The sequence below is a fragment of the Scomber scombrus genome, chromosome 22 (assembly GCF_963691925.1).
Source record: "Scomber scombrus chromosome 22, fScoSco1.1, whole genome shotgun sequence".
NCBI lineage: Eukaryota > Metazoa > Chordata > Actinopteri > Scombriformes > Scombridae > Scomber > Scomber scombrus.
The window spans coordinates 23,689,565-23,707,653 of NC_084991.1; the positions used below are offsets into that span (position 1 = coordinate 23,689,565).

At 40.0% G+C, this 18,089-nt stretch overlaps 1 protein-coding gene across 1 annotated transcript in view; it reads right to left on the minus strand.

Annotated features, from left to right (window-relative positions):
* Positions 1-514: 514 nt before the first annotated feature.
* LOC134004355 (NACHT, LRR and PYD domains-containing protein 12-like) overlaps positions 515-18,089 on the minus strand; it is a 46,142-nt gene continuing 28,567 nt past the window's right edge. Inside the window, exons 2-11 of the mRNA XM_062443586.1 lie at positions 12,024-12,325; positions 11,032-11,202; positions 9,996-10,279; positions 9,237-9,361; positions 8,784-9,097; positions 6,033-7,881; positions 3,718-3,888; positions 3,060-3,233; positions 2,198-2,371; positions 515-1,156 (exon numbers count right to left, since the gene is read on the minus strand). Of these exons, the coding sequence (XP_062299570.1) occupies positions 1,144-1,156; positions 2,198-2,371; positions 3,060-3,233; positions 3,718-3,888; positions 6,033-7,881; positions 8,784-9,097; positions 9,237-9,361; positions 9,996-10,279; positions 11,032-11,202; positions 12,024-12,318 (3,570 nt within the window). The 5' untranslated portion in view covers positions 12,319-12,325 and the 3' untranslated portion in view covers positions 515-1,143. The remainder of the gene's footprint in view (positions 1,157-2,197; positions 2,372-3,059; positions 3,234-3,717; positions 3,889-6,032; positions 7,882-8,783; positions 9,098-9,236; positions 9,362-9,995; positions 10,280-11,031; positions 11,203-12,023; positions 12,326-18,089) is intronic.

Below are 18,089 nucleotides of genomic sequence, written 5' to 3' on the forward strand. Positions count from 1 at the left end.
TATATTTTAATATATTTTATCTGAATAACACACACCTGTCATATCTGTTGGTTTTAATTCATGACATCATTCACACTTTGCACCAAAACCAAGTGGAGTAAAAAGTATAAAGTAGAATTAAATGTGTACTCAGGTGAAATACAACTACCTGATGATTATATTATAGTCTGAAATAAATGGAAATAAAGATCTGAAACTGAATCTAATGCAGCTGCTGCAGTTTTACAAGCTTAAACCTCCTGAAGGTGAAATATAAAGTAGAAACTGGATTAAAAGAGTTTAATAAAGTGTCAAAGCTTCCCGTTTCACAGCTGATATTTATATATATTTATTGGAGTTGTTTCCATGTCACAGGTTTGAACCCAGCTCGTAAAAACACTCTGTTGTATGTTCGAGTCTCAGCTCATTGTTGATGCAGCAGCGCCACCTGCTGTCCAAACCAACACATTACAACCAGAATCATAACAAACCTGAGACAGCAAACAGATTTAAGAAAGAATGACTCTTGTTTTATGAATTTAGTTTTTATTATTGCAAAAATGTTACATTCACAAATGTAAGTTTATTAAAATAAATCACCTTTTTAGAGTTGCTGCAATTATCAGATTAATCAAACAGAATGTGGAAATATTCTGATTATTTTCCATTTATACACAAAGATATAAAAATAACTACAGTAAATATAGATGTTATACATGAAGCTGAAGCTCCACGCAGGATAAAAGTGCTGACACTTCATTTATTTACACATTTATTAGAATTTGGTCTTTGTTTATCATCACCAGCCTCCCTTCAGGTGTGTAGAAAAACTTCTCAAACCAACGTTACACAACGCTTTACACAAAACTAACAAACATACAGCAAGAAAAAAAAGCAGAAAACACAGAAGATTCAAATGTAATATGAACAACATATAAAACTAAATAACTGGTAGATCTTCAACTGATAAAGGAACAAACAGAAACAGCAGAAAATATAACACCAACAAACACATCTGAATAAATGTCCATTAGTCTTCATCCAGCTCATCAAAGCTTTTCTGTTGGCTGTCTGCTCGCTCATCCACAGCCAATCAGAGACAAACAGGAAGTCAAACTGCTTCCTCTCAACACTCCTGGATGTTCACTCTCACTCTGACAGAGATCAATCCTTCCATCTGATGAGAGAAGAAGAAAGAACAGAGGAGATGAATGAGTGTTTAGTGAGACTCACTTCATCAGCTGTCAGTCAGTGATGCAGCACATCCAGTATAAAGAGCAGCAGGGACTTCAGTCCTGTTCAGACCAGAAGTGGAACAGCTGTGCAGCGTAGCTTGCTTCCTTTCAGCTCTCATGTTAACGTGTTGGAGTGAACACACTGAGCTCCAAGCTCTCACACCTGCACACACTTTTACTATCAAGTGTGTTTCCTCTGCAGATTTCACTCAAGTACACAGAGGAAATAAAGTGCTGAGAGTCATGAACACATCATTACTGCAGTAACAGAGACATTCACTCATCAGTTTACTGATGGATTTACTGCTGATACATGTCAACTCTTATCAAAGTTTAAAGCTACAGAGTCTCTGTGGGATTTGAAGATGTTTCCTGCTGTTAAATCATCACATGACAATCAGTCAGAGCTCTCAGCTAAACAGCTGCTGTGATTCCTGGACTTCAGCAGAGATTCTGGTCTGTATAAAGACCACATGGTTACTAAATGTAATGATGCTTGTGTGAAATCAGAGCCAGTGATTTGCAGGCTGCAGTCAGACTGATCTTAGAGCTCTGACAAAGATGAACTGATCAATAGTTTAGTGTTGAAATGAGAGAACAAACACTTTGAGATCAGATTTGATGGTGTGACAGTTTGATGATGAGGATCACTGTCTCTATACATCTTGTAAGGCTGTCAGCTGTAATCCAGCTTTATTTCCTGCAGACATCAACACAACAACAACAGTCGTCTTCACATCAACTCAAACACATGATCGCAACAAGCTTCTGGCTCATCTGATTGGCTGACTGTTCTCTCTCTCTCTGTCTTTCTGTCCAATCCTGAAGCCTGTCACCATTCTCCTCTCACAGCTTCACTGAGGAAAGCAGCACTGAGAAGGTTGGAGGTTCACCAGGAAATACTGGATCTTTGCTTTGATACTGACTGTGTTTAATACTAAACTGCTGAAACCAGCACAGACTGACTCCAACTCTCTACTGACCTCAGAGTCTCCAGTCTGCAGTCTGGACTCTGCTGAAGATCAATCAGCTGCTTCATGTCTGAATCCGGCAGCTTGTTGTAGCTCAGATCCAGCTCTCTCAGATGGGAGGAGTTGGACTTCAGAGCTGAGACCAGATAATCACAGCTGATCGCTGACAACCTGCAGCAACTCAATCTGAATAAAGAATAAATGATGTAGATTAAAATCCATTTATAATCCAATCAGATGTGTTCAGGTTTTAAATGTGTAGTTCAACATTACTATGTCCTCATCAATGAGCTTTTCTCTAAAATGAGCAATGACTTTGTCATTGTGTTATTGTGGATCATCATAATGTCAGCCTTCTACAGACATCATCCAAATGCACCTGCATTGATCTGTGTGTGTGTGTGTGTGTGTGTGTGTGTGTGTGTGTGTGTGTGTGTGTGTGTGTGTGTGTGTGTGTGTGTGTTTGTCTGTGTGTGTGTGTGTGTGTGTGTGTGTGTTCTGAATGATCAATATCAATGATCAGACATTATTTATTAAAACACATTAAAGAATATAATAAAGAAATATTTCTCCTTCATCAAGTAAACTGGATCAGTTTCAAACAGATATTAGTTGAGAGGATCTTCTGTATACAGATGTGACTCTTTACCAACAATTATAAACATTCATTGACTTTAACAACTAACAGTGGACATTTTCTACACTTTCTTTAACAATCAGTCATCTTTTATTACTACACACTAAACTTTGTACAGTAAAAAATGAAAATATGGAAACAAATGAACTTCATGGTGTAAGTTATGTATGAACATAAATTAGGTTCAGTTGTTAAACATTAAGATCAACAATAGTAACAGACAGTCAGTGAACTGACCCCAGAGTCTCCAGTTTACAGTCTGGTCTCTTCAGAGAATCACACAGTAGCTTCACTCCTGAATCCTGAAGCTTGTTGACGCTCAGATCCAGCTCTCTCAGATGGGAGGAGTTGGACTTCAGAGCTGAGACCAGAGAAGCACAGCTGATCTCTGACAAACTGCAGCTCTTCAGTCTGAATAAAAAATAAATGATGTAGATTTAAATTCATTTATATAACCAATCAGATGTGTGTAATAAATGAAAAGTTCAACATTACTATGTCTTCATAAAATTCCTTAACATTTAAGTGGATAGCATAAACAGAAAGAGCACCAATAAAAACTCAGTTTCAAACAGAATATTTAGAACTAAATTCCCTCTTTGAGTTTGGATCCCTCCACTGCAGCTCAGCAAGGAAACACTGAAGAAACACAAACATACTTACTTGATATGTGGAACTCAGACTGCTGAAGCCTCATATTAGTTTAAACTCTGGAAGTCATTTTTACTCACAACAAGACTGTGGATTTTAAATGTTTTAATTCCTGAAAATATTTAAATTCTACAGATTTGTGCTCAACCAAATCCTGAAAATTATGACCCAAACATTTGACATTTCAGTAGATTTGAACTGAATATATAGAAAAATCTACCAAAGCTACAGTCAGTGAACTGACCTCAGAGTCTTCAGTCCACAGTTTGGACTCTCCAGTTCAGCAGACAGACGCTTCACTGATGAATCAGACAGTTTGTTGTCACTCAGGTCCAGATGTGTCAGATGAGGGTTGGACTTCAGAGCTGAGGCCACAACTTCACAGTGAGTCTGTGAGAGTTCACAGTCAGAAAGTCTGTAATGACACATATATTACAACATATGTTATCATGAAAGAGGACACTTTATACACTGCCTGGCCAAAAAAAAAGTCACCACAAAGAAAACGTCACACACTCTAATATTTCGTTGGACCACCTTTAGCTTTGATTACGGTACGCATTCGCTGTGGCATTGTTTCGATACGTTTCTGTAATGTCACAAGATTTATTTCCGTCCAGTGTTGCATTCATTTTTCACCAAGATCTTGTATTGATGATGGGAGAGTCGGACCACTGCGCAAAGCCTTCTCCAGCACATCCCAAAGATTCTCAATGGGGTTCAAGTATGGACTCTGTGGTAGCCAATCCATGTGTGGAAATGAAGTTTCATGCTCCCTGAACCACTCTTTCACAAATTGAGCCCCATGAATCCTGGCATTGTCATCTTGGAATATGCCCGTGCCATCAGGGAAGATAAAATCCATTGATGGAATAACCTGGTCATTCAGTATATTCAGGTAGTCAGCTGACCTCATTCTTTGGGCACATAATGTTGCTGAACCTAGACCTGACCAACTGCAGCAATCCCAGATCATAGCCGTGCCCCTACAGGCTTGTACAGTAGGCAATAGGCATGATGGGTGCATCGCTACATCTGCCTCTCTCTGATGCGCCCATCACTCTGGAACAGGGTCAATCTGGACTCATCAGACCACATGACCTTCTTCCCATTGCTCCAGAGTCCAATCTTTATGCTCCCTAGCAAATTGAAGCCTTTTTTCCGATTAGCCTCACTGATTAGTGGTTTTCTTAAGGCTACACAGCTGTTCAGTCCCAATCCCTTGAGTTCCCTTTGCATTGTGCGTGTGGAAATGCTCTTACTTTCACTATTAAACATTGCCATGAGTTCTACTGTTGCTTTTAAACGTTTGGTGAAATCAAATCGTAGAAAAACAACAGTAGAACTCAGGGCTATGTTTAATATGGGCATGCATGGGCATATTCCAAGATGACAATGCATCGGGCTCAAATAGTGAAAGAGGAGCAGCTTCATTTTCACACACGGATTGGCCACCACAGAGTCCAGACCTGAACCCCATTGAGAATCTTTGGGATGTGCTGGAGAAGGCTTTGCGCAGTGCTCCGACTCTCCCATCATCAATACAAGATCTTGGTGAAAAATGAATGCAACACTGGACGGAAATAAATCTTGTGACATTGCAGAAGCTTGTCAAAACAATGCAACAGCGAATGCGAGCCGTAATCAAAGCTTAAGGCGATCCAACGAAATATTAGAGGGTGTGACCTTTTCTTTGTGGCAACTTTTTTTTGGCCAGGCAGTGTATTAACTTCATGCATTTGATGATGAAACAGTTTGACATTCACTATTTTGATTAACATTTGTTCTTCACATCAGTGGTTCAGATCATCTTTAAAAACAATTCTGAGGAATTTTCAATTCAGTGGACAGTTCATTTATACTGGATGCATCTTAACCAGTAAGCTACCAGAACACTCCCAGTTCAGCTGATGCTGTCTCACTGTGCTTGAATGAAACAATCATTCTCATCACTCTCTCTCATACCTGCAGACTTTTAATCTTTGTTTTGCTTTAATCTTGCAGATGAAGGAGAGAACATGGAGTTACATTGAGGCTTCCATAATGTGCACAGTGTGTCTGTGTGATCTGATCCCATGTCTGTCTCCACAAAGTTAACATGAGGACATCTTGATTAGAACACCACTTTTACTGTCCACTATTTTTAATGTGACTGCAGGATATTTAGACTCAGTTCAACTCAGTGAACAGTTCCAGTTGAGAAAGATCATCTCTCTTTGCTACCTGCTGCTGTCAGGTTCACATCTATAAGCAGCTACATTTACTGACTGTTCACAAACACTAATGAAACTAATGACCTGACAATATTTAGATGTACATGACAGATGACTGCATGACATTCGGTTTTCAACTTACTAATTGATTCAGTATAAACACAATGAACAAACAACATTTAAACAGCTCAAGATCATCTGAGACAAAATATAACAGACATGTTATTTCAGCTATAAACAAGTAGAGCACTATTTTAACAATAATAAGAATTGTATATTATCTATATTTGAAGAACTAAACTACTAATCTACACTGATTTATAATGTTAATCACATCTGGACTTACAGAGCCTTTCTGCAGTTCCTCACAGCTGGGATCAGTCTCCGTCGTCCCTCCACTGATGTGTTATACTTCTCCAGGTTCAACTCATCCAGAACCTCCTCTGACATCTGCAGCATGTAGGCCAGAGCTGAGCACTCAGTCTCGGAGAGTTCCTTCTCTGGTTTGCTCTCTGACTTCAGGAACTCTTGGATCTCCTGATGTACTGAGCGGTCGTTCGTCTCCATCAGACAGTGGAAGATGTTGATGCTTCTGTCAGGAGAGATATACCAAGTATTCATCTCCTTCAGGTTGTTGATGACTCTCTGGATGGTTTCTGGACTGTTGTCTGTCTGACCCAGCAGGTCTCCTAAGAGACTCTGGTTGGACTCCAGAGAGAGGCCATGAAGGAAGCGGACAAACAGGTCCAGGTGGCCATTTTCACTTCTGAGAGACTTATCCATGGCTTTCTTCAGGAAGACATCCAGGGATGGTTTACGGCTGAAAAGTGCTGAAATGTTCTCAAGGAAAGACTTTGGTTTTGATTCCTTGTGTTTGTAGTCTTCTCCCAGGAAGTCCTTCAGTACCTTTGTCTTCCTGCTGGTGTAACAGTGGTACATGTAGACTGCAGCCAGAAACTCCTGAACACTCAGATGAACAAAGCTGTAGACTGTTGTCTTCTGGTGTTTCTCTCTTTTGAAGATCTCTGTACAAACTCCTGATGTTACAGAGGCCTCTGTGACATCAAGACCACACTGCTCCAGGTCTTCTTGGTAGAACATGATGTTTCCTTTCTCCAGTTGTTCAAACGCCAGCCTCCCCAGCTTCAGAAGAAGTTTCCTGTCAGCCTTCTTCAGCTCCTGTGGACTCTTCTCATGTCCCTCATTGTACTTGTTCTTCTTCATCTTTGTCTGAACCAGCAGGAAGTGTGAGTACATGTCAGTCAGGGTCTTGGGCAGCGCTCCTCTCTGGTCTGGAGTCAACATGTCCTCCAGAACTGTAGCAGTGATCCAGCAGAATACTGGGATGTGACACATGATGTGGAGGCTCCTGGATGTCTTGATGTGTGAGATGATTGTGCTGGACTGCTCTTCATCACTGAATCTCCTCCTGAAGTACTCCTCCTTCTGGGGGTCAGTGAAGCCTCGTACTTCTGTTACCCTGCTAACAAATGTCAGAGGGATCTGATTGGCTGCTGCAGGTCGGGAAGTTATCCAGATGAGAGCCAAGGGAAGCAGCTTCCCCTTGATGAGGTTTGTCAACAGCACGCTGACTGATGACTTCTGTGTGACATCAGACACAACCTCACTGTTGTTGAGATCCAGTGAAAGTCTGCTTTCATCCAGGCCGTCAAAGATGAACAGAACTTTACAGACAGCGAGCTTCTCTGCTGTGAGCTTCTGTAATGTTGGATAGAAATGACGGATCAGCATGAGCAGACTGTACTGCTTATCTTTGATCAAGTTCAGCTCCCTGAATGGAAGTGGAATCAGCACACAGATATCTTGGTTGTTGGAGCGCTGTGCCCAGTCCAGAGTGAACTTCTGCACTGAGAAGGTTTTACCAACGCCAGCGACGCCGTTCATCAGAACCACTCTGATGATGCGTTTCTGTTGGTCAGGTAAGACTTTAAAGATGTCCTGATACTTGATTGGAGCGTCATGGAGGGTCTTCTTCTTGGAAACTGTTTCAAGCTGCATCACCTCATGTTGGGTATTAACCTCTTTACCCTGCCCCTCTGTGATGTAGACCTCAGTGTAGGAGTTGTTGAAGAGGATTTTCCTTCCTGCTTCATCAGTTTCTTCATTCACATCTTGACATCTTGTTATCAGAATGATCTGATGTTCATCTAAACCCTCCTGCCTTCCACTTTCTGCTGAAAGAGAAGACAAATATAGATTTAAAATGTTGAATGTCTCTAAATTCAACAAACAGTAAAATGTTAAGTGGTGGCGACCAATTTATATAGACTTCTAGAGGATATTTTTTGTTTTTTTAAGTTTAAGTTGGACTTTAAATTTAAGGAGAAATCACTCACACTCAGTAATGATCTCTACTTTCACTCAACTGCTGTCACTCTGAGCTGCTCTACAGTCTTTTGTTCATTACATGTTACATGTTTACATGGTGGTGAAATCAACATTCTCCAGGACAAATTTACCTGGGGAAACAATAAAATTAATTAAATAATAAAAATGAATTCGTACCACAGTTTTCATTTATAGCGAATCTGAAGATTCTCTGATCTACAACCTTGATAACAGTAACCAATAACACTACTTTGTAGGACCACCTGTCAGAATTACATCAATGCCCACCTGACAAGAGTTCATCCATGTTTTCCACAGTTGCATCCAAAATATTTCAATAAGCACTTTAAATTTCGTTGTACTTGTGACAATGACAATAAAGGATCTATTTGTCTATCTAGAGAAAGAACGAATTACAGTACTATGGTCCCGTTGAATTAAACATATATCAATATATACACATACACATTCATATACTAACATATCAATGATGTATATACACATACCCATATATTAATATACATACTGTATAAACATATACTACATATCTGTATACATGCATACACAAATATGAGATAAAATAAGAACATCTATAATAAATATCAATAAAATAAGAACAGCCTAAAATAGAGGTGTGCAGTCAGAAAATCTTCACATACTGAGAGGCATTACAGCAGCAATGAAATGTAGCTCAGTGTGTATGTGGTGTTACAACTAGGAAGTGTGGAGCAGAGTTCATCAGTATTACAGCATCCGGGGAAGAAGCTGTTCTTCAGCCTCGTGGTTCTTGCCCGGATGTTGTGCAACCTCCTGCCTGAGGGGAGGGGGGGCAAACAGGTCATATGCAGAGTAGGTGGAGTCTCTGATGATGCAGGAGGCCAGTAGATGTCTGTGATGGTGGGCAGGCTACAGCCGATAGTTCCCTGTGCCAACTTAACCACCCGCTGCAGTGATACCTTCTCTGCAGCCAGGCAGCTGCCATACCGCACGGTGATGCAGGAGGTGATGATGCTCTCCACCACACACCTGTAGACGGAGGTGATTGATGATTGTGGTGTCCAGCTTTTAGGAACAGGGACAATTGTGGAAGTCTTCAGACAAGTCGGGACAGTTGCCTGGGACAGTGAGGTATTGAGTGTGTCTGCCAGTACCTCCGAGAGTTGTTGTGCATAGTCCCTGAGGGCTCTGCCCAGGATTTTGCCTGGCCAGCAGCTTGGCGGGAGTTGACCCTCTCTGCAGGGTCCTCCTCATATCTGCCTCTATCATGATGAGGGGCAGCTCACCTGGTGGACGGGTGAGCCTGGAGATGGGAGTGGTGTTGGATGCCTCAAAACGAGCATAGAAGGAGTTAAGAGCATCAGGTAGAGACAGGTTTGTGGGACACTCTGCCTGACGCTCTTAATGCCCAGCCACAAGCTCCGTGGGTCACTGGAGAAGTGACTTTGGATTTTGAGAACATAGGTGGATTTTGTCCTCTTTATACTTTCCACCAGCTTTCTCATTGCTGCTTTAAGTGCCAGAGCATCACTGGACCCAGGCTCTCAGCAGGGATGTACCATCCAGGGTTTTCTGGTAAGGATGGATAGTGATTGTTCTGGTGGTTGTAACATCATCAACACTCTTCCTAATGTAGCTGATGATAGATTACGCATATTCCTCCAGGTCCACATTTCCCTCACTTGATGCTGCCTCTCTGAATATCTGCCAGTCAGTGCATTCAAAATTCAAAACTGTCCTGAAGCATGGGGGCAGTGTCGCTGGGCCACACAGTTATGGTCTTATATGCTGGTTTCCTGAACTTTAACACAGGGGGACCAGCATGATGGAGATGTGATCAGAGAGGCCGAGAAGGGGGCGTGGAATGGCTCTGTATGTCCCCTTTCTGTTTCTGTATGATCAAGTGTGCCATAGTAACGTGTTGATGGTAGGATGTTTCGCGGATGATCATGGTTAAAGTCACCTGCAAAAACACATAGAGGGCCTCTGGGTGTTTGTTTTGTGAGCCGATGCCATAATGAAGCTCCTTGAGTGCATCGTTAGCATTAGCGCTAGGAGGGATGTAAACAGCAACTATAAACACAGCTGTAAACTCACGTAGCAGGTGGTGTGGCTGGCATTTCGCTGCTAGGTGTTCTACTGCCTCAGAGCAGTCGCTGCTAACCAGAATACAGTTACTGCACCAACCTCTGTTAATATAAATGAGGGGTTCACCACCTCTAGTTTTCCCTGACAGACGATTACGGTCTGCCCGAAAGAGAAGCAGCCCATCAAGTTAGAAGACTGAGTCAGCAAAAACAAGAGCATCAGTTCATTATCGCACAGTGAATCAATCTCAACCCTAGTAGATCCATTTTATTATCCAGTGCACGGACGTCGGCCAGAAAGAGTGATGGAACAGCTGATCTACTAGCATCAGCCTTTAGTTTGGCCAGCAGGCCGGCCCTCCTGCCTCTCTTCTGCTTCCTTGCACACCGCCTCTGCTTGCTTCTGAACCACAGTTGTCTGCTACGCCAGTCAGCTGTTCTCAGGAGCTGCAGTCTGCCAAGTGCTGGCCTGAGCTCCGGTGGGAGTGAGTTCGGCATGTTGTTGTTGATGTCCAGAAGTGCTGCTGAACTATACCTAATTGGCTTGGAAGAGTTTTCAGCACACTTGTTCACGTAAATGCTCAGATTAAAATTTGGTTTAATGGTAACACCGGGAGATAGAGAAGCCAGAAAAAAATAGAAAACAAAAAACAAAACAAAAAACTGACTGTTGGAGATATCACCAGATTTAATATGGGTATAGATTCACATAGTTATATGATCATTTAGTCTGATTTCATGAGTATCTGTCCCATTACTGTTGAATGGCTGTAATTTGTACATTGTGTGTTAAAAATAACTTCCAAACATTTCTGTATATACATTTGCTAAAATTATAGCTGAGACTTTAATGTAGAATCAGTTATTTTATTTTAAATTGAACAAAAAATGCATAACTGTCAAAATACTTACTGTGTGAGCAGTGAGGTGCCTCAATGGTTGCCACTGTTGCCTCACAGCTAGAAGGTCCTGGGTTCAAACACTTGCTGTCCCCAGTCCTCTCTTTGATGAGTTTGCATGTTTCCCCCATGACAGCTTGGGCCTCTGCTGGGCCCTCTGGTTTACTCGCGCCATCAGTAGCATCTATGTTAAGGTTAAGATAAGATAACATAACATAAGATAACATTAGATAAGATAAGGGGTACTATATTAATCCCCTAGAGGGGAAATTGAATGTCACCCCATCACAAGACAGCCAACATACAGCAAGGAAACATACAGGCTCAGGCAGTACAAGATAAATACAAGGCACAACTTCAAAATCAATCAATCAAACAATCCACAACATTTAGATTTAGCAGTCTACTCTCTGGGCCACTGGGCGGGTAGTGGTACCCATGTGGGGAGATCACTGGGTCCTATGAAGATCCTCATTCCCACAAAGAGACTTGTGACCTTGCGCCACAATGCAAAATTGACAGATGTCTTCCATTGTGTCCTGGTACCGAGTTCTTGCTAGGCACCGAGCAAGTCTCTTGCCCTCTGATCCTTTAGTTAGGAAGCTCATATTGCTAGTTCATCCCACTTTGTTGTGATTTTGTTCACTTTGAGGCCAGTGTGTTTGTGAACGTGGCTTGTTTTACTATCCAGAATTTTGTGTAATTCTAGGGGGTGACTGTAACAGAGTTTATTATGTAGTAATACAATGTATGATTTGAGTTAAATATTATTGTATATATTAAGATATAATTACACAAAATGGTTGCATAACTGACTTGTTGCTCCTCCGGTCAAGGGGAATGTATGAGTGTTTGTAAAACAGAATTACACTTACACACAAATATAATATATACTAATAATATAAAACAACTTTTGATGAAGCTTAAAGTTGCTAACTTCATGTGAAACACACTGGGCTTCTATTTGACGAATGCTAGCAGCTAATATTGTGTATGCTAACCTACCACAGGTGTTCATTTGCATGTTCTTCAACTCTGGGTAAGTCGAATTAATTTCTTCATCAGTTTGCAGGAGCTTCAGGAAGGCTTGACAGGTCACCTCTCCTTTCCTGATGATCTTCTTCAGAAGTGCATCAACATGACCTTCTACATCTTCTTTGTTTATGCTTTCAAGGTTGTTGTACTCACGTTGGGTTATAATCTTCTTCTCATAAACCTTGTTGAGGATTAGCCTGCGGTCTCCACACAAAATCCTCAGTAAAGCACTTTTATTACCTCTTACTGAGTCTTTGGCTGACATGATGGATCTGAGATAAACAGACATTAAAAACAAGATCATTCAGAAGAACTAGCCAAACACCAGTCAAAACAGAGTTTATTTGTTTAGCGTCAGATCCTGTTTGCTTTTTTTTTTTTTTTGTTACTTATTGTAGTGGAGTTGCTATAAATGCTGGTCAGAGAACATATTATCTTTTCATTTGCTAGCCTCCTCACCCAGGCAGCAGGTTTCTAATTCAGTTGCATGTGCAGGACATTCTCATTATCTCTTCGTATAATATCATACGAATTTAAATACATACAGTAACACGAATGATCAGTGTGCCTGCGCAACCAAGTCTCACAGCAGTTCATAAAATAGCCCATGTATTATATAGTACTTTGAAAATATAACTGCTAAATTATTCGAAGCTTGATAAGCGCAGTTTCAGGAGCGGGAAAACACACCAATTACACCCCTTCCTCCTCCTATATAAACAGACCTAACCCTCTGCCCCCTCTTTCGCTCTCGTATTCGAGTCCCCCCCCCCTCGCCCTCTCTCTTTCTGTTCTTCTCTCCTTTCGCTTAGGTTCCTAGGGGGTTCGTCGCTGCCCGGGCGCTGCGGCATATCCCTCATCCGGCCTCCGCACACCGCATCAAAAGCACAACATTCATTCATTCATTCAATCTTGTTCAATAACTCTGTCAAACGTTATTGATTAAACAACATTTAATCAGGAGATTTTACCCTTGTTGTGTCTTTATATGTCCCTGGAAGACCAGATAATTCACTGTCGATTTTATTTATATCTTCAACATTTCTTAACACAAAAACAAGAAAGTGTCTTGGATAACTCAATGAAATGCTGTGTAAATGTTATGACCATCGGTTTTAATTATTTCACCTTCGATTGTGAGAAATACGTTTTTTTTCCTGCTGTTTTGGACTTTAGCGGGAGTGGCTATGTTAGCCTACCCATGGTCCTCATCGAACGTAACTTGTTGTGATGAATAAAAAGAGAAAAAAAACATTTGTGTCAGCATTGACAAACAAATTCTCCATAACAGTAACTACTCTGTATCTGGATGATCTGTGTAAAAAAAAAGTAAAGATGTTGCTTTACAACTGCTACCTTAGGTAGTATTCCAGAAATGACGTTTTGAAGACGGTAGTTCTTCCCAGTTGCGAAGTTGTGTTGTAAAATAGGTTGAATATATCAAGTATCTACTACAGCCGAATTAATAATTGCACTGCATCAAGATGATCTGTGTTAAGAAAAAGTAAGTTTCTTTATTCCAGATATTACAGCGAAAACAGGATTTGCACGTTATAACCGGGTTGAGTTCTTAACAACCACCATAGCAACTAATGAGATATGAAAAAATCCGTAGGGGCTAATTATAAAGTAATACTTAAGTCAAAAATGACTCGCTCCATGCTGTGAAAGGTCAGAATATGAACTGTTTTATGAACATCTCACCACCTGCTGTGAGACTGTTGGTCTAAACGTTATAATCCAAGTTTAAATTAATGAAGATGTAGTTTCAATGAAGACACTCGTGGTGTCGCTGTGGGTCTAGCTCGTGGAGTGATGAAGGAGACAAAGTGACGTACTTCCTGTCCCAAATTTTCTCATTGAAATATAAAAAAGTGGGAGGGGACGGAGGGTTTTCACTTCTGGCAGCGCATGACATTACTGGAAATGCCCAATGATATAAACTCTTGTTTCACATCCTTATTATTATCCTCTTAGTGTATGAATTGATGATGATACACAACTATGAGCAGAAGATTTTAGACACAAACTCTTTTTATTCCTCACAACAAGTAACGTTCGCTGAGGGTCATGGGTAGGCTAACGTAGCCACTCCCACTAATGTCAGAAACAGCAGAAACAAAACGTATTTCTCACAATCGAAGGTGAAATAATTAAAACTGATGGTCATAATATTGTGGATTTGTGGACATGAATGAATAGATACAATTTCTGAGCTATTTTAAGAACTGCTGTGAGACTTGGTTGCGCTGGCACACTGATCACTCGTGTTACTGCATATATTTAAATTTGTACGATATTGTACGAAAAGAGGATGAGGATACGTTTGCCTGCAAAATCAGCTAATGTGGCTTTTAAAATGTAACTAGCCTGTTGGGATTCAAGCAAATTTTATATTTATTTACGCCACTTCCTACACACTGTGCGTATGTAGTCAAACCAGCCACACCCGAATTTATATAAACATACATACAATATAGACTAACCTTTATGTCAGATGCATTAAAACTGGTAAGAGTAAGTCAGAAACTTTGTTCTGTGTAATTTCTCAGTTTCAAAAAACAAGTCTTGAAGACAATACGAACCCTTACCTGAGGAGAGGCTATGATATGATGAATCGTGAATAGAAGACGGGTCACAATTTTCAGTCTCTTCCTCCACTATACTGGGTGCCAAACCATTGACTGGTGTCCTTAGTCCACTGAAATACAATACGAAACATAACTGTCAGGTAAGATAAATGGTTCACAGCCTTTTTATTTTTGATTAAACTATTACGCATTATAATCCTCCTTAAGACCTTCATCATTTCAGCTCATATTCTACTTTTACAACATTTTCATAAACACATTTAAATAAGTCTGAATATCAGCTCTGTGCTTCTTCTTGTATCTAAAGCTGAAGACGTGAGAATAAAGAGATCTGAACTTGTAAATGTGTAAACTGTGAATGAATATGACACATCCTGAATATTAATCTCCTGTAAACTCACAGTGTGTTTGTAGAGTCTGAAGCATGCATGTAGTCTGACTGAATCATTTACACACATGTCTATGAGCTGCACAGCTTTGATAAACACATCAGCTGACTCTTTATATTAAGATGCTGAACCTGCTACAGAAGATCTTCAGACTAAACTAATAACTGATGGAGATGCTTTAGTAGAGAGTGTGTTGTCAGTCAGTGTTTGTTTTTAAATGACATCTCAACACTGAATCATCTTCAGGTCAGTTTAAATAGAAACAGTCTCTTACTTTGTGTCTGAGGGTCCAGGTTCATTACTGAAGTTTAGAGGATCATCATCAGACTGCTCACTCTTCATCAACACAGCTGGATGTTAGAGACTCTGCTCCATCCTCATCTTCCTCCTCTTTCTTCATCTTCTGGAGTCTGAGAGGTAAACCAGTAACACTGGAGACACACACACACATACACAGTATAATAAACCCAGTCCTGCCTCTCAACTTAGTAGCTTCTTATTAGTTTACATGACTTTAACTACAACCATGTGTGTTTTCTAGTCATCACAAAGAGAAACTTTGACTCTGGTTTAAATCCAACAAACAGACTTCAGATAAACATGTGTGTGCTTCTTAACTGTGACTTCTCTCTATTTAGAGGCAGCAGTGAGTCACGTTACATCGCTGTGAGGACGAACAAACCAGGAAACAACAACAGGAAACAACGTTTGAACACCTCAAACTCTGTCATTTCATATTTAATCAACTAAACAATGAATGTGATAAATAATCATCAGATTGATCAATAATGACAGTAATCATTATCTACAGTCCTGATATTAACACTCACCTGCCTCAGACTGTTTTCCTCCTTCTGCTCTGCTGTGAAATGGCATCTGACTGGCTCCACACCCTACCTGTCTGCTCCTCCTTCTTCTTTACTGGAAGTCACATGACTGTCATTTATGATATTTGTGACGCTTTTTGACTGTCTGTCTGCTGTTTGGTAAAAACAGACACAAAGACTTCCTCATTGTAGTAAAAACACTTAGTATAAAAAGGGGACTGTGAAGGACTGAACCTCCAGTGGATTGGTCTGCTGCTCACTGAGACACACAGCTAAACTCTGCTAATCAGACTGTGTGTGTGCAGGCTGCTGTTTGCTCATAACTTTACGGATGAAAGATTACTGTGAACAGCATCAAAGAATGTGGTCGGACTGGTCTGATGACAGTTCCAGAGAAATCAAAGTTCACCCTGAGTCTACAACAGAAACATGAAGTGAATCATTAACATAACCATAAACCATTATCAGCACAATTAAACCATGAACTCTGAACTCAGAGCAAAAGATTAAAGACAAACAGTCTGTACAAGTGTCACATTCAGTAATGAGAGAACAGGAAGTTCTCTTTGGCTTTAAACATCTTTTAAACTCTGCCACCTTCACACAGATCTGATCTACACTCAAACATGAAGCACTCAATACATTTTATTCATTCATGAGTTAAAATATAGTTGTACATTCTCTCAGTAGTTTGGTAAACAGTGAAAATGTATTTTGAATCAAACACAGAAATGTGTCCAGCAGTCGTCTTCTCTCTACAGTCCACATGGAGACAAAGACTTTAATCATTAATAGTAATGTGGTATTAACACTCACTCTTTTGCTCCACTGACTGTAGCCTGGAGTCTGAAATGAAATGTTTAGTTTATTTCACCATGACCAAGCAGGTATACAAAGGTCTCCGGCCCTTTGCCAGGAGCTCAGGAGAACAAAGAAAGTATTTACTCACAACAAAAAGACCCAAAAGACAGAATGTTAACTAAATTTTGTGCACCCAAATTAGAAAACAAAAACCTGTCTAATGAAATAAAGTGTAATATATAAATGCAAAAGACTATGTGTTATGTATTTATTTGAAAATGTCTGTGTAAAGAAAAAGTAAACAAAATTACTAACACTGGTGGACTGCTAGTTTATTCAAAAGAAACATGTGGACCACCGACTGTCTCATAACTGTCTGCAAACATTTTCTCTTTTGTCAAACATTTTTTAGTTTGACAGAGGAGCTTCAATAAATGTGAATCATTGTTAATAAGCTACAACAACTTCCTCCATCTTTGGACTCAGAGCTCAGCCAAAGAGTTACTGTGCAACTTTAATTGTTCCTCATCACAGTTTACAACCAACCAACGTGTGATTTCACCTCTCAGAGTGTTTAATTTTAATAATGGCCCAAAAACAAGTTAAAGTATCCAGACTGTAGAGACCCCTCAGGGGTCCAGAGCCCAAGGTTGGAAACCACTGCCTCAAAGACCTTCTATCTTTCAATTAAAGATTTACATTCAGAGATGGTTATAAAGGTATTTGGTACAAACCTGTAAATGATGCAGATATTCCATTAATTAACTGAAATGATCACAGTCCCTTTCCTTTCTATTTAGCCAGTGAACTTCCATCACTGTTACTGGAGAAATACCATTTACTGACTTTAGATAATTTTTTAAATTATTTTTAAATGTGTGTTTAGTTTATAACATTTTAAATGGTTTGGCTCCTCCACTGTGTGACTGTGTGTTTACTCACTCAGTAAATTCTATTACATCCTCCAGAATATCCTCTATAACAGATTGGACCAAACCATTTCATCTCACCTACCTGATGACACGAGGAGCTTAAAACCAAATTAAAAAGTCTGTTAAAAGCTTCTCAGCTCTGTAAGCACTGACTCTACATTGTATGTGATGTCATATTATCTGTATCTTTGTATTGTGTATGTGTCCTCTTTGTTTTTTACTTTGTACTCAAGGCTGGATTAGAACCCCCACACGGTATATATATCTATATCTATATAATATATCTATGTCTATATAAATATCTATCTATCAATATATATATCACTATTAAATGCACACACAGAATAATGGTTCTTACCGTTAGAGATTCTTCTTTTTTCCTTAGCAAAGTCAGCGAGTCTCCTTACTGTGAATACAACTTTATTCAAGGGATTTTTTTATTGCAGTCACTTCTTTCTCTTCCTTTTTTTCTTTCTTTTGGCATCTTCACGGGGCT